The sequence below is a fragment of the Tetrao urogallus genome, assembly GCF_951394365.1.
Source record: "Tetrao urogallus genome assembly, chromosome: 7".
Lineage (NCBI taxonomy): Eukaryota > Metazoa > Chordata > Aves > Galliformes > Phasianidae > Tetrao > Tetrao urogallus.
Window position 1 is genome coordinate 50,185,367 of NC_136820.1, and position 15,132 is coordinate 50,200,498.

General features: G+C 40.7%; 1 protein-coding gene across 3 annotated transcripts in view; it reads right to left on the reverse strand.

Annotated features, from left to right (window-relative positions):
- The window catches only part of ADCYAP1R1 (ADCYAP receptor type I), a gene marked incomplete at both ends in the record, with an annotated part of 96,436 nt that overhangs the window by 32,741 nt on the left and 48,563 nt on the right, over nucleotides 1–15,132 (reverse strand). For all 3 annotated transcript variants that reach the window (XM_079538005.1, XM_079538006.1, XM_079538004.1), the window contains 6 exons: nucleotides 155–308; nucleotides 2,116–2,248; nucleotides 2,709–2,806; nucleotides 3,306–3,409; nucleotides 5,173–5,214; nucleotides 5,838–5,873. In XM_079538005.1, the coding sequence (XP_079394131.1) occupies nucleotides 155–308; nucleotides 2,116–2,248; nucleotides 2,709–2,806; nucleotides 3,306–3,409; nucleotides 5,173–5,214; nucleotides 5,838–5,873 (567 nt within the window). The remainder of the gene's footprint in view (nucleotides 1–154; nucleotides 309–2,115; nucleotides 2,249–2,708; nucleotides 2,807–3,305; nucleotides 3,410–5,172; nucleotides 5,215–5,837; nucleotides 5,874–15,132) is intronic.

Genomic DNA, 15,132 nt, shown 5'->3' on the forward strand with positions numbered 1-15,132 from the left:
ATCTAAATAAGCACAGCACGGTTTGGCTTGCAGGATGCTTCTAAACAAAGACTTAACTTGCACTTTGGATCTGTATAGAGGAATATTAGATAGTTCATTCACATGCCTGCCTTCAGGATAAAGAGATACTTTATACACAAGGAATATTACCTACCCCAGCCAATAATGGTGTACCAGTAGAAATACCTCCTCTCTGGGAAGAAGGTTTCTACCAGTAATGTGAAAAGGTACAGCCCCTCAATGAAAAGCCAGAAGTAGTTGGACATGACACAGTAGTGAAAAAACACCATCACTGCTTTGCACTCCACCTGCAGAGAACCAAGGGAAAAAAAAAAGTTATTTTCATGCTGTTTTGCCTGAGATTAGCAGAGAAAATGCTTTCAACCCCTCCAAATCTGTTAGCGGAAAAGAACACAGCTGGGACTGCTAATACACACTTTTAACAATAAAGTTTTAAAATCCTGAAAGGAATGTCAAGGGCCACTCAGAGGGAAAAGCTGTGAAGGGTAGGTGGCCAATTTTACCAGTGGGAGGTGGCCAGCAGACAGCCTGAGAACCTCTTTCATTAGTTGGGAGTTTGCGCCGGCAATGGACTTTAATTACCAGATTGGAGCTCCCTCCCAAGTATTAAGTGCAGACAAGAAAAGAATCCAGTTGTGCACTAAGGAACCAAAGGAAGGAGGTGAAAAGGAAGGAGGAATGTGGGAAGCCCTGAGAAGGAGCAGGAGGGATGCATCTTTGTGTGTGCACACTTGAGAATTGCACTTTCTGACGTGGCCACTCAGGGGAAGATAATGAAAGTGTTCACATAAGTGTAGAGAAAGCAGAGCAGTTTGCTGTGCAAAATGATAGAAACTTTCATTCATTCACTGGGAGGAGAGGGGGGAAATAATGAACAAAAGAAAAGGGAAAAAAATGTCAAAGCCTTTAGTGGAAACTGAGCTCCAACCTGAGTCTGAGTGTAGGACACACTTATCTTGGCAGTGTTTCATACCAGTGAGACATCACCAGACTTACCAAAGTGACTTTTCAATACATCAGAGTAAAATTAGTATATAAATTGGGAGCTCCTGTCTGGAAAAGTGGGAGGCTCTCAGTTCAGACTGGTTCTGAACTTCCATCCCATCCCATCCCATCCCATTCTCCAGGGCAAATCTGAAACCAATATGTCTAAACTAGAAAAACAAAGAGTTGCTTTACAGAAGCTCTACCAGTTTGTGCCAGCTGAAGATGTGGCCATCAGAGCTCTCATTGTAAGATGTTTTATATTTGGAGTGTGTTAGGACAAAGAAGCAGATGGCATTTTAAAAAGAGAGTTATGAGCAAAGTGCAGATCTACAATGGTTTCAGATTTTACACAGAGAAGAATTTAAAGCAGGAACTAGTTTTAATGAGGAAGAAGAGGCTAAGAAATTACACAGGTGTGATTTTCTTGTGGAACTGACTCGCAGAGAATTTATATTATAAATGGGTGGATGAAGGCCATTTCAGTTTGGGAACTCAGTGTAATTCCATCATCACTACACCAGATGAGTTAGTTTGTCAAAGCAATATTACCCTTAAATGTGAATGGAGTTTGGTTTCACATATAAAATATAGAAAAGTGCTTTGGTGAAAGAGACTGCTCTCTATGAAACCACACACTGAACAGCTCCCCTTCAGAGACAAATACATAATTAATATTAACAATTTTAATATGAACAATTTCTTTTTTTTAATGTGACTTTCAGGGCTGCTTTCTTGTGTCTGGATGTTCACATGCCTTACAGGTGACTCCTTCCAACATCCATAGCAAATAAGGCTCTGGAGAAAATCCAGTCTGCAGATGAAGGAAACCATCTCTGCTTTCTTCCCATTTATCACTACATAGATTCATGAGAAACAAACCAAAGTCAGAAAATGAAACTTGTAGATTTGTGCTAATGCACAGTACTGTTTATGTGGGACTATCCCATTCACAGTGAACTGGGAGAGAAGTTTACCACCAATTACCTTCCCTTCCAATAGCTCCTCAGCCTCTCATACTCAACAGACTGCTACCTGCCTCACAGTTTTTGTGTTATTTCATACTGGAAAAAAAATAAGGGAAAAGGGTTTGATTTTAGTCTTACTTACAGTGGAGATAAAACAGTGGTTGCCATCTTGCTCAGCATAAAGAACTCCATCTTTAATGAATACTGATATTGCACGTAGGATGAATGAAACAAAGAGGTTCATGTGGATAAAGTTCCGAGTGCAGTGAAGCTTCCTAGAGAGGAAGAAATAAAAGAGAGAAAAATCAGTGGTGGAGAATAAAAATATAGCTTATTTTCTTTTTGTGGAAATAGCACCTAGGCCTGTCTACACCTACAGTCAGAACTCCAAGTACCTGGGTACTAAGAATAGAGACATCTAAAGAGCAGGAGTGTGGATAATTCTGACCCTAAACACAACCAAGAGGAGGATTTTCCTGCAAAACCATGCAAATTAATGTAAAATAGAGCCAGTCCAATGGAGAGAGTTGCTGCAACAGCATCTAGAGTCTACTGAAATATGACCACCATAGTGGGTCCAACAAGGGGAACAACCAGACTGAAGGGCTGCTTCCCACTTGTCGTACGACATATGGTACAAAAGCAAAGTACAAAGAAATGTTGTTTGGAGTCGATGAGCTCCAGCCTATTTTCAGCAGCGGTAGAGCCACTGGCACTGCTCTTGTCCCAGCTCACCTGAAACGGCACAGGATCACCATGGCAGTGGTGAGGGAAACGAGGGACGTGCTGTATCCAACTGTGTACAGCGCCTTCACGGATAGATAGTAGTAATCCTTGGAAGACAAACATCACAGGGTTAAATGGTTCAGCTATGGTCACTTCTTCACTGTGTCACCATGCAGGGGGAAGCACCAGCAGGATCTGTTTCTCAATGGATATTTCTCAATCCAGTATCTCAATGTGTGTTAGAGCACTGCCTCATGGTTGGCAGACCCTTGGGTTTGAACACTGAGGAGTTTATGCGTCAGTGAGCTACAAAAGCTGCCTGTAGTTCTGTGACCACTATGTGTAGAAAAAAATACTAGTTTGCCAAGGGATTCTGTAGTCAATTGGGGATGTAATGGGGCTAGTTCATGTTTCTAAACATTACAAGCTGTATCAACAGCAAACATTCATATTCCATAAACATAAACTGAGCTAAGAAGGATATAAGTCTTATTTCTCATGTATTTATGCCCATAAATATCTGACAATCAGAACATGACCAGAAGCTGGACAAAAGGAAGCTGCCCCCAACTCCCACTTCTTTTAAATTATAAGAATACCACCCACCTGGTTGTCTGACTCTGTTTCATTTTCATCAAAGCCACAGGCATCATAATAATGAGGAAAAGGTTCAGACCAGCCATCTTCAGTGCAATTTCTGCTGATGTCCCCTATGTCAAGTGCAACAGGTATAATTGGGAACGTCTTGCTGAAGCAAACCCAAGGATAGACCCTCTATCCCCTTGAGACAAGTCCACAGTACCAGTGGGAGTACTACTAGAGTACCCAAAAAAGGCTTTAACAGAGCCTTTAATCTTTAATGACATCTTTAACGACCTACTTCTATGCGAGGCACTACAGATGTCTACTTCCAGTTGGTCAACAAAGAGCAAAAAAAGATCTAACCAGCACAGCCAGGGCACCAAAGAACTCATTCTGAAGTGGATACAAAAAACAGGGTCAGATAAATTCCCACGTCTCTCCATTGACTCCGAAAGGCAGAGTGGAAACGCAGCTTCAGTGTCGACACTTGCACTTCAGATGACTAAAGAGTAAGTCCAGTGCTTGAATATATGCACTTTGTGTTATTGTAATGATCTATATCTGAGCCATTTGCATGAGACTGACAAGAAAACGTGGTGCTAACGTGATTTTTTTAGAACAGGGTCTGGAAGCCAGATAGCTCTGCGGTATCTAAACTGGCCACTGCATATCTGAGTGAGGCAGCTGGATGTGCCCCTATAGTCAGATATCCCACTCATGTATCTCCAGGCTTGGCTCTACTCCGAGGGACCTGTTGCTCTGTAGGAAAACAGAGGATGGAGTGGGAACCTCTTCCCTGTCACTATCACTAGCCTATGATTCTCTGATCCTACTATCCTGACAGCAAGTTCATTTACATCTCTTCATTTAGAAGCCCACTGTGGCTTCGCTTGGCAATTACCCCCTTCAGATTTTTCTCTTCCTATTATTTGTGCCAATAATAATTTATGGCCTCGCTCTGAAAGGCGTGTTTGCTAGGAGGCTCAAAACTGGCTTATAGAGAACCTCTTTCCCTTTTTCTCTCATTTTCTCCTGTTTCACTAATCTCATTTAATGAGTAGCTCCTAAATGGCATTCGCCAGGACTGCCAAAATGCTTCAAACTGCGTTGGAAGCAGGAGCTGGCTGTAGAAGAGAAAAGCATCTCCTGATACTCTCTTTGATACTGAGGTGGGATGTCCCCTCATTGCACTCTCAAAGCACCATTACTTTACTCAGAGCTCACTGACCAGGTAAAAAACTTAGAGCTGGTCTGCTGGCTGCACTGATTTCTCTCCAAAACAAAAGAACAGTTTTCATTTATTCAGCTATTACCTCTTCTTTTTTTTTTTTACTTTAAGCAGTACTGTGACGTGAACTGATGGAAATGACAAACTTTTTTGTTTCTTCATTTATTTGTTCAGGTTTTTTTTAATGCTAAGATTATGCTATCTCACATTCATAGAGCAATTTAGTCAATTAGCTTATGACACTATTGATGACCTTCTTTTTAGAGAACATTCGCCATCCACGTGCCAGAATACACTGATTTAATCACTGCAATAGTTTTACATTGCATTACCTGGCAAATTTTGGTAAATTCACATTCATCTCCAGTTCTTAATGGAGATTAACCACTGAATCATGGTGTTGAGTTTCCTCAACACTGTTTAGTTAAACTATTGTTCAGCAGGCAGATATAATTTATACCAATTGTCTTGCTGGAGCACAAGACTCAATAATGGATGAATACATTTTCATAACACTGTTAAAATGTAAGCTCAAGAAAATGTGTCACCATCATTAAAACTGATTAGAAAATAATACCTAAGTGGAAGGAGAGAAAGCTTGGAGCTTCCTTTATAAGAGAGCTAAAATAAAAAAGAGAAACATTCCATGGTTGTGCTGCTTACCTAGGGGAGTCTCGGCTGTGCTTTCCAGCAGGTCATAATCACCTATAAAAGTGGAAATCCGGTATGAAATTGTTTGGATTGCATTTTCTATGAGGACCCCAACTGATCTCTGCGGAAGTCAGTGAATAGAATCCATTTGATTTTTATTTGTTTGGGTCTAAAGGCAAAAAATTCCTAATTCTGTCTTTTGAGGAAGTAAACATTGGTTTACTTGTAAGTTTAAATCAAGATTGAAGCAATAAAGTTTAGAAATTGCTACTGAAAGCAGTGAGCACATGGCTAAAAAAGACAGCAAATCAAACTGGGAAAAATTTTATTTAAAAAAATATGAAGATTAAGCATTACATTTCTAGAAATCTAAGGATTGAAAAATCCTTAGAAATCCATAGATATTGAAGTATGGATAAAATTCACAAAAAATGATTTCCATTCATCAAATGATAATTAGTTTCAATTTTGTGTTTCTAGGCTAAGATGATGGCGAATTCTAAAAAATATCAAATTTGTATTTTTTTATCTCGCTGTTACAGAGAGCTACGTGCATTCATTATCACAATAATTGTTGTGCAGAATAAGTTTTCAGTAATCTGAGATTATCACGTCCTTTATAGATGGTTTATGAGAACAGAGGTGTGTAGGAGGTAATTGGCACCACTGGTCCTTACCTGCATGAGTTTGCCCCAAGTTGTCTACTTCCCAACCTGAAATGAGAAGAAGAAAAACAATTCATTTGATTTTGAGGCTTTGCTGCCCATGAAAGGAAAGGATGTAGTAAAGCCTATGGATCATAAAGGTTGGAGAAGACCTCCAAGATCTTCCAGTCCAACCATCCCCCTATCACCAACACTGCCCACTATACCATGTCCCTTATTACCACACCTACTCTTTCCTTAAAAACCTCCATGGACGATGACGACCTCATCACCTCCCTTTGCAACCTTTGCCAATGCATCACCACTCCTTCTGAGAAGAAATTCCTACTAATACCCAATCTGAATCTCCTCTGTTGCAACTTGAGGCCATTCCCTCTCGTCCTAGCAAAGAACTGCAGGAGAATTTTCTTTGTTTTTCAAGTTAAGTAATCTATGTTTACAGCCAAAAAGTGGTTTTCAGAAGACGGTCCATCACACTGCATTATTTTTTTTTAATTCATGACCTGTTTGTTGTTTGTATTTTTTTTATAGGGAAAAAGGTCCTGAAATAAGAATAGGCCGCATATTTCCAAGACAGTGTGTCGAAATCCACGATCTGCACTTTAGAAACACTAACATCACAACGGGGAATCTTACAAGTTTGGGTTTGCATTTTCTTTCTTTATGCTTTTTCTTGTGAAAAGCTGATATTACCCCAAAGCAATCTCCCACCCAGCCTGATGTGTACTTAACCCCAATTGCACCGGTCAGATTTTCCCTATTCCTGCTGGCTTTGGGCTGGATGGACGCTGCAGGCTGAGTGCAGAAGAGCTGCCCTGTGCCACTGCGTGGTGCTGCTGCATCGCATGCAGCGAGACTCAAAGCTGCCTGCAGGAGCTCTAACAGCCACCCACAGATCAAACAGGACAAGAGAAAAATCCTTGTCAGCCATTCATAGGCTTCCACATCGGGTTAAATACATAACATAGCTTAGCACTGTACCCCCCTGGAATAACCACTGAACTTCAGCTTGTTCTTTCACCCCAAACATGCAGTTATTTCTTAAGCATGGACTGCAAAGGTCTTTGCTATTTGTGCAAGAGGCTTTGCTTTAAAAGTGAAATTCTATACAAAATTAGGTCTGAAAAGGAGAAAGACAGCATCCAAGGAAAAAAAAATAGAAAAGGGACTCCTTCCTGCACAGCCTGAAGTGCTTTTTATATTTTACTCCTTTTCAGAGCCATAATCAGTTTTGAATTCACTGATTTCTCTCCGTGCTTTAAAATAAATCAGAGATACTTTTAGATCTTAGCTGGAAATAAAAGGGCTTAGTGTGAAGATGATGCTGGAGTCTAGTAAACAAAGATAGAGCTTTTGCTAAGGCCTCTTCTTTTCTGGCATCCCCCTTTTCAGGCAGGCTGTAACGTGTCTCTGAAAGGATGTATGCAGCATCAACCTTCAGCAAACCTACACATCCTGTAGCTCATTACTTGGAAGACTTAATCCCCAACACTGTGATGAGGACACCTTTGTTTCTTGGCTGCTCTGCCCAGCTTCAGCAGCTTTCCAGATGCCACATATATGAGATTTCTTAGATGTTTTCAAATACTATGAATACTGAAGATAAGTCAGCAGTGCATTTTTCAGCGAAGCTCTTTTAACCTGCTGCATCACACTGAAGCACCAGATGTTGCAGACAAACCACGACTCTGCTCAGGATTTTGGGCAGAACATCAGGGATACCTCTGCAGAATATTTGCACAGATCTATGTCTCTCCTGAGCCAACCAAAAACAAGATTTAATAAGACTGATTGGCTCAGCCATATGTCTATGTTGCTAAAATCTGGAGATGGCCAGCTTAAGGATATCCCCTGGGAATTTTTGCCTGTGGTTTTACTGGGTGAAGTATTAAAAAGCAAGACACTGTTCCTGGATCACTGTCCATGTCTATCCTTTAATGCCACTCAAGTTAATAGCTTATAATGGAATTTGTTCCTTATAGGAGTCACCTCACCTAAAAGCTTGGATCCGTTGATAACCTATAGAAAAAGCTGCAAAAAAACCCCAAAAACCTAAGAGCCCTCTGACTCAGAAAAAATGTGATTGTAGTTTGCCAGTGCCGCAGAGTGACTTAAAAACTATGATGTGATGCTACAAATTTTACAATGTTCTCGTTAGAAGAGTGTTGTTAAGCAGATTGAAGCCTGTTATTCCTGGTATCGGCACATTACACTGATGGTTCTGACCAGATAGATGGCTGGCTGGCTGGCTGGTTGGATGGGAGGGTGGATGGATAGACAGATGGACAGATAGATGGATAAACAGATGGATGGATGGATGGATGGATGGATGGATGGATGGATGGATGGACGGATTGGATGGATTGGATGGATGGTGGGATGGATGGTGGGATGGCTGGATGGATGAACAGATAGATAAGACAGACAGACAGATAGATAGACAGACAGACAGACAGACAGATAAAAATGAATTATAAGTGCTTTAAGTGTGTTGCTGTTGGGTTTTATTTGTTTGCTCTTCCCAGTAACCTAAGAAGGAGGACATAAAACCTGCTGTTATTTGACTCTTAGTACAGGCCACACTTGGCTGCAGTGATGGTAGAATGCCCAATTTGAATTCATTTCTACTATCATGACCTCGGTACCAATGGAACATTATGTTAATGTAGCTTTTTGAAATTAAGAGGCTTTTTATATTAACCATTTTCTCTGCAGCCGGATTGTTATTGCATTTTAACCGTGTTTGGGCAATATGAAGGGATTCACATTTTCAATGATGTTCACTTTCTGATTGCTGTAGGAGTAAGCTTGCCATTTATTAACGTATTTGTCTACATCTAAATCCTTGCTAATGCACTGAGGAATGTTCCAGTACAACCTTTTATTACAAAGGCTTTCAAGCTTGATCCATCAAACTAATTCTCACTAATAAGTTGCGCCACTGGAACGTCAATTAGATTTACATTGAACATTATGGTCTGAATTACAGTGAAAAGTCAAAGTCTACCTAATGAGTGGTGGGATAACATGCACATATATAAAATAAGATGTGCTTATATGTGTATATATGCATAAAAACCATGCAGTGAAGGAGCATACAGCCACCATGGGGCTTCAGATTTATGTGTGCTGGTCCTGCCTTTCTCTCTGACACTGTGCATTGAATCCCGCAACACCAGAATATGACTGTTCACATGACCATACCAATGGGTATGGCTACTCAAAGGTATGAAGAGTGTGATGGGCTTTATTTGGAATATTTCTGTGCTTAACATTTAACACAGAATCATAGAATCATAGAATGGCCTGGGTTGTGAAGGACCACAATGCTCATCCAGTTCCAACCCCCTGCTGTGTGCAGGGTCACCAACCAGCAGACCAGGCTGCCCAGAGCCACATCCAGCCTGGCCTTGAATGCCTGCAGGGATGGGGCATCCACAACCTCCTTGAGCTTGCTGATCTGGGGCTGTATGAAGACTGTGGGTTGAGTTTCTCAACTCTACTCTGAAATTCTACATTTTTTTTTCTGTCTCCAGAAATCCTGAGCAAATTTGCTCTGGTGTCAGCAATGTAATGGGGAAAAACATAGGGCACCTTGCTGGGTGAGCTTTCACACAAGTTCTTACAACACTTTTCTCTTGAGATGCAGACAGTGAGAAAGTGGTTCATTAGGCCTGAGCGATGCAAAAGGGGAAGTCCATTGGGGTGATTGTAAAGCAGGCGGGATGAATTATATTACTCTCCCAGAACTGAAGAATAAGTAAAACACCCTTTTCAGCTGCATTTTGGCTACTAGCTTGTTTTTCAATCTTTTAACTTAAGGCTTATATACACGACTTTCTTCAAGGCCTGTACTCCTTGCATACAGTTAAATAACAGCACAGGACAGACTACAGAGAGACAGAGCCAATGGAAGCCATTAAACAATACCTTAGAAAACCATTTTTAAATCAATAACTGCCTGCATTACTCAATAAACTCCTGAGGAAGCTAATGCTATTCTTGACAAAGGATGACTGTCCAGTACATTGACAGATAGTGTTATTTATTATTTGACCAGGTTGAATAGGAAATTCATTCATTGAGAAGGCAAATTTTCCATTAGTACTTGAGCTGTCATTATTAATTAGGTGTTATTTGCAGTACTACTTAGAGGCACTAAAGAAGATGCACCAGAACGAGGAACTGCTAGTCCCAAAAATCAAACACAGAAATCAAACAGAAAATACTGCTTATTTCTACTTTCTATATGAGAAGATAAAATAGAAAAAAACTAAAATAAAATAAAATAAAATGAATTCAAAGGACTCGGTAAGAGCTACACATAGTAGCAAAGACCTGGTACTTTCATGCCAATTTCTTGCGTAGGTATCAGACCTTTTTCCATGTTTTGTATTTGCTAGGCCTTAGAAAGAGCAGATACCTTCTCCCTATCCTCCAACGAAGATGAGAAATGTAACACAAGGAATTGTTGCTTCTCTTTTGCAGGGAACAGGGCTGGCAAAGTGAAAGCCAAGAAGCAGGCTGTGTACGATGAGCCTCCGTGCTCTGTGCAGCCTTTTAGATCAGCTCCTACATGCCAACTTTGTGCTGGCTGCTTTCGGTGTCAGCTGGCATGGCAACTGCTTTATCTCCCATAGATTTGTTTATTTGAGCACAACAACTCACATTTAACCCTTTTGTTCCAGCTTTTGCCCATTACTAGCTCAAGAAGGGGAATGAAAGGCTTAACAAACCATTCTGTCCTAAAATATTTTGCCCACACTCTAGCCTTATTTCTGTTGTCACCTCAGCATCATTTGTTGGTGGGGTGGGTGATGGAAAACATTTCCCCAAATCACTTGTCATCATCACATCCAGCTCTGTGAATGACGAGCTAGCTAGGCAGGGATCTAATTTTTCCCTGTTTTCTACAGCACCGATTAGAAATCTAACATTTAATTTAGAAACATGAAATTAATCCACCAGCCATCCTGCTCCCATCCAGCACACGGAGCCCTTCCTCCATTGCTTCATGCCACTCCCCTACACTAGCAATCTGTTCAGGCAGCAGCATACAGGATCAGCTCTATACATCTACAGCAAGGGCAGCCAGGCAACGTTCAGAATGAGAGAACTTAGAGGACCCCATGCTTTTTCCCTAGGCTAAACACTTACCCCCTTATTTCTGTCTCTAGCCTCACACCACATTGACAAACTTTAAACTACATATTGAAGTCATTTGTTCACTTGTGTACTGCCTTTGTCATGGTCAAGGGGGAAGAGAACAATTAAGAAGAACTAATTTTCTTCATTCTCTGTTCACCAGCTTGCGCAAAACACTGCAGTGAAGAAAGAGGTGGAGCTGATATACAAACCCTAATGCCCTATACCCCTTATAGGCACATGGTTTCATGACAGGTTGGTGAGAAAAACCAGAGCACCACGGCTGGAGATCATGGGAGAAGGCCAATGAGGTCGTGTATGGAGAACATAAAGGCTGTTGTACCTGGCTGTGGCAAGACTTATGCATACAGATGACCAATAACATGTAAGGGAAATTTTGACTTTTTTCTTCCCTTCCCTTTCTTTATCAAAGAAACTGTCAGTGGACTGAGGTCACCATAGCAACTAGTAGGCATCATTTAAACATGAAGTGCATCTGTCCTACCAGGCTGGCTGTCAGAGGAGCATCCATCAGCATGTGAGGTCAACGCAAATGCTACCAAAGAGGCTCTTAGCTCAGAAAAGAGCATGGGTCATATTTCAGAGCAAAGCTTTTCAAGCAAGAAACAAAGAAAAGAAGACATATTGTCCAAGGCAGATTATCAATTGTGACAGAAGGCTGAGAGAAGTAAGCATATTTGAGCACTTGCTTAAAGACAAGAGTGAATGTGAGCTCATCACACCTAAGTCTTGCAATCAAATGGAATTCCTTCCTTAATTATTGAGACAAAGAGAAGAGAAACAGCAACAGGGTGGAGGCTGATGGTTAAGGTTGAAGCAGCTGCCCATGTTACACCCAACAATGATAATTCAGTGCATTAACTTCTGCACACCTAAGTGTTCTCCAAACTGCTTAGCAGCTCTTGCCTTGTTCCATCCTTGGATACTTTCCAGTGGAGCCCTGCTTTTTAATTCTCCAGGACAAATTAGCTTTCAGATCACACTGGGCAAAGGTCTTGAATTGTGTTACAGCTTTACCCCGGTAACCGCAGGATGTTGTCTTGCCGTGGACCAAGGACTTGATATTTAACTGAATTGATCAGAATAATTTAGAGCAATTGTTACTATTGAACCTGTTCAGTGAGTATCAGAACCCTCTGTCCCCATAATTCGAGGGAAAGGCCAAAAATGTCACTCCCCTGTTAAAAAAAGTATTCACAAAACCTTAACTAGAAGACTGGAAACAGATACAGATCTACTGACTGTAGATACAGTCAGTATTCTCTCATGGCAATACCTGCATTGGCAGTATGTCCTGCATTGCAGCTAGACTTCGTGATTCTGGGGCAGAGGAGACATGCTTAATGATAAAGGGTTACCCTTTTAGGTAGGGTGGCATTTTGGGCTAGGGTTAAGGGTTATCAGTTTGGGTTAGGGTTAAGGGTTTGTATTTTGGATTAGGGTTAAGTGTTACCCTTTAAAGTAGAGCTGGTCATCATGTCATAGAATGGCCTCCTTGATTTGGAAAAGCTGATGTCATTCCGTGGCTTTACTGGCACATGGAAAGCCCAAGAGGAAATAGGAATAGGAAACTAAAAGGAAAGAACTTGCTATCTAGGAAGCACAACTAATGCAGAAATTGGAAAGAGAGTTTGTAACAGCTCCACTTAATAAGTCTCCTATAACTCTTTCCTGTATCTGGGACTTGCTGAGCACACAATTATTATTCCTAAGATGGACATTCTATGGGATGGCCCATCTCTGTAAAACAGAATGCTTCCTGATGCTAGTGGTTTCCCTCCCCGTTTTCATAGAGGATGCTGAAACACCCATCAGGGGTGAGATATATTTGAACAGAAAATCTCGACCTTTGCATTGATCTTTTCCCTTGCCCATTTGACAGGCAAACACGATTTCCAATTTCAGGCAGCTGCAATGCCAACATTAATTTCAGCCAGTATCAAACAAATCCTCCATCATCTACTTCAGTAGAAAATAAGTACAGGATCTTTCCAAGTACATTCTGCTGGTTAGAAGGTCTCTAATCTTTAAAAATCACCTTTTTGTTTAAATAAAAATACATCAGTAAGGAGGCCTAATTAATAGCAACTGATTTGCAAAGACTCTCAACAACAGATTTTCATGTCCTTTCACCCTGTTTGGGAGTTATGTACCACATGTTGTCAGTACTCCAGGACGATTTCCCCAGAAGTGACACAGAAACACTTTCCACATTTGCACATTTAGTACTGCTGCCCCTCTCATTAACCCTTGTCTTGTCATCTTGTTTTGTTTGATTAGGGATAACATCCAAACTCAGGCAGGAAAAAAGAGCCACGGATGGCTTACCAAATCCAATTAACCTTGCATTCATAAATCCCACATGATGTATCTAGTGCAGAATATAGAAGGGTTGGTGTTCTAGTGACAAAGTAGTTGAGTGGCTCTCAGTGTTTTTAATGGGATCAGTAATGGGCTTTTTTCAGCTCTGTCTCAGGGACAATGAAGCTTGGTGGCTGAGCAATGAAGACACACGACTGGCAGAGCAGCAGTAAGCCCAGCAAACACTTGGGTTCGAAAAGATAAACATTCCCCCTTAAACTCTACAATACCTGGATGGACTCTTTATTTCACTGAATTTTAATTAGCAGCCTTAATCCTGGTACCAGCAAAGGTCAGTCACGCTCTTTTGGATGTCACAGGCAACATCCTAGACTGAGCACTGAATAAACAGTCTGTATAGTTGGTAGATTCTGTAGGAGCTAATCATTCATTTGGATTCTGAAATGAAGACAACTTCTCAATGTGAAGCACACAGCAATGCTCAGAGACTGCCTATCACTATTTGTATAAGATTTTCCTGCCAATCAGAGGCGTAAAAATACGCTCATTTTTTAGCTGCCTATTGTGTTTCTTTCAATGGCCCTTTAGTGGACAGGTTTTACCCCTCTAAAATTTCTCAGCTGTGAGGGGCAACGAAGGAAAAGCCTTGGCATCTGTGAGTTTCCTCTACCACACATCACCACTGCCTGTAAAAATAAATAAATAAAGGAAAAGAATAAAACACAACATTTTCTAGTTGGGATTGTAGATAACTGCACATCATGGCTGGCACCTTTTTCCTTTTTTAATTGCAAAGATACCTTAGAATGCTGTAAATGTCCTCTGTTGCTAGAGGGGTTTTCTCTGGGGTTACCACTTGGAATGAGCTGAAGAAAACGTAATTGATAAAAGCATCATGATGGAAGTTATTGCTTCTAATAAAAATTAAACTGTGAATTGATGAAAGAAATGGATTTTAAAGAGAAAAAAAAACAATACCAACCATAAAAGAAAACAAATAACCGAACATAAACCAACTAACAAGAAACCTCCAATATTTGGGAATCCTCCAGAACAGAAACCACTGTAAATCTTTAACCTACTACATTGGAAAAGGCTGAGGAGATACAATGACTTTTTCAGGTGGAGAGATTTTCAGAACAATCCTTTTGTTCACAAAGAGAATCTGAAAGGAAATAAAAAATTCTCATGATTTTGAAGGAGAACTGAAATGAAACGTTACCAGGAAGGGTCACAAGATATATATCACGGGATTTCCAAAGGAAATTTTAACTTTAGACCTTCCATATCAGCAGTTCAAATGTCAGTCCTCAGTCCAACTGCAATGAAGGTCGTAGCAGAGTATATTTTCAAACCCTCAACAGCAAGAGATGGTCTTTACAGCTAGAACCACTGAACTGTTCTTCGACAAAGCATCTCTGTGGATGGTGGGGATTGGAATTTCATCAGTTAGTTTTTATTTTTAAGTCCATCTTCTTTTTCACCTTATTGAAAGCAGAAATCAGGCAGCCAAGTTAAGACAACCAAATTCCTTTCAGAAATTCAGCAACCAAAGAGGCTCCTCCACTGACTTCATTCACCTCAAGATACAAATTTGACACAGGTCAGAGGAAATACCTTCTACGATTACTTATCAGAAGCTGCACTCAATGATCCTTATGGGTCCCTTCCAACTCAGGATATTCTATGATTCTAACACTTCCCTCACTGAACCAGAAGTCCATGTGACCAGTTTTACACATATAATTCACAGATTTCCAAAGCCAAGTGAGATAACTTTCCCCCCACTCTGTAAAATCAATGGTGCTGCATGCAGTTC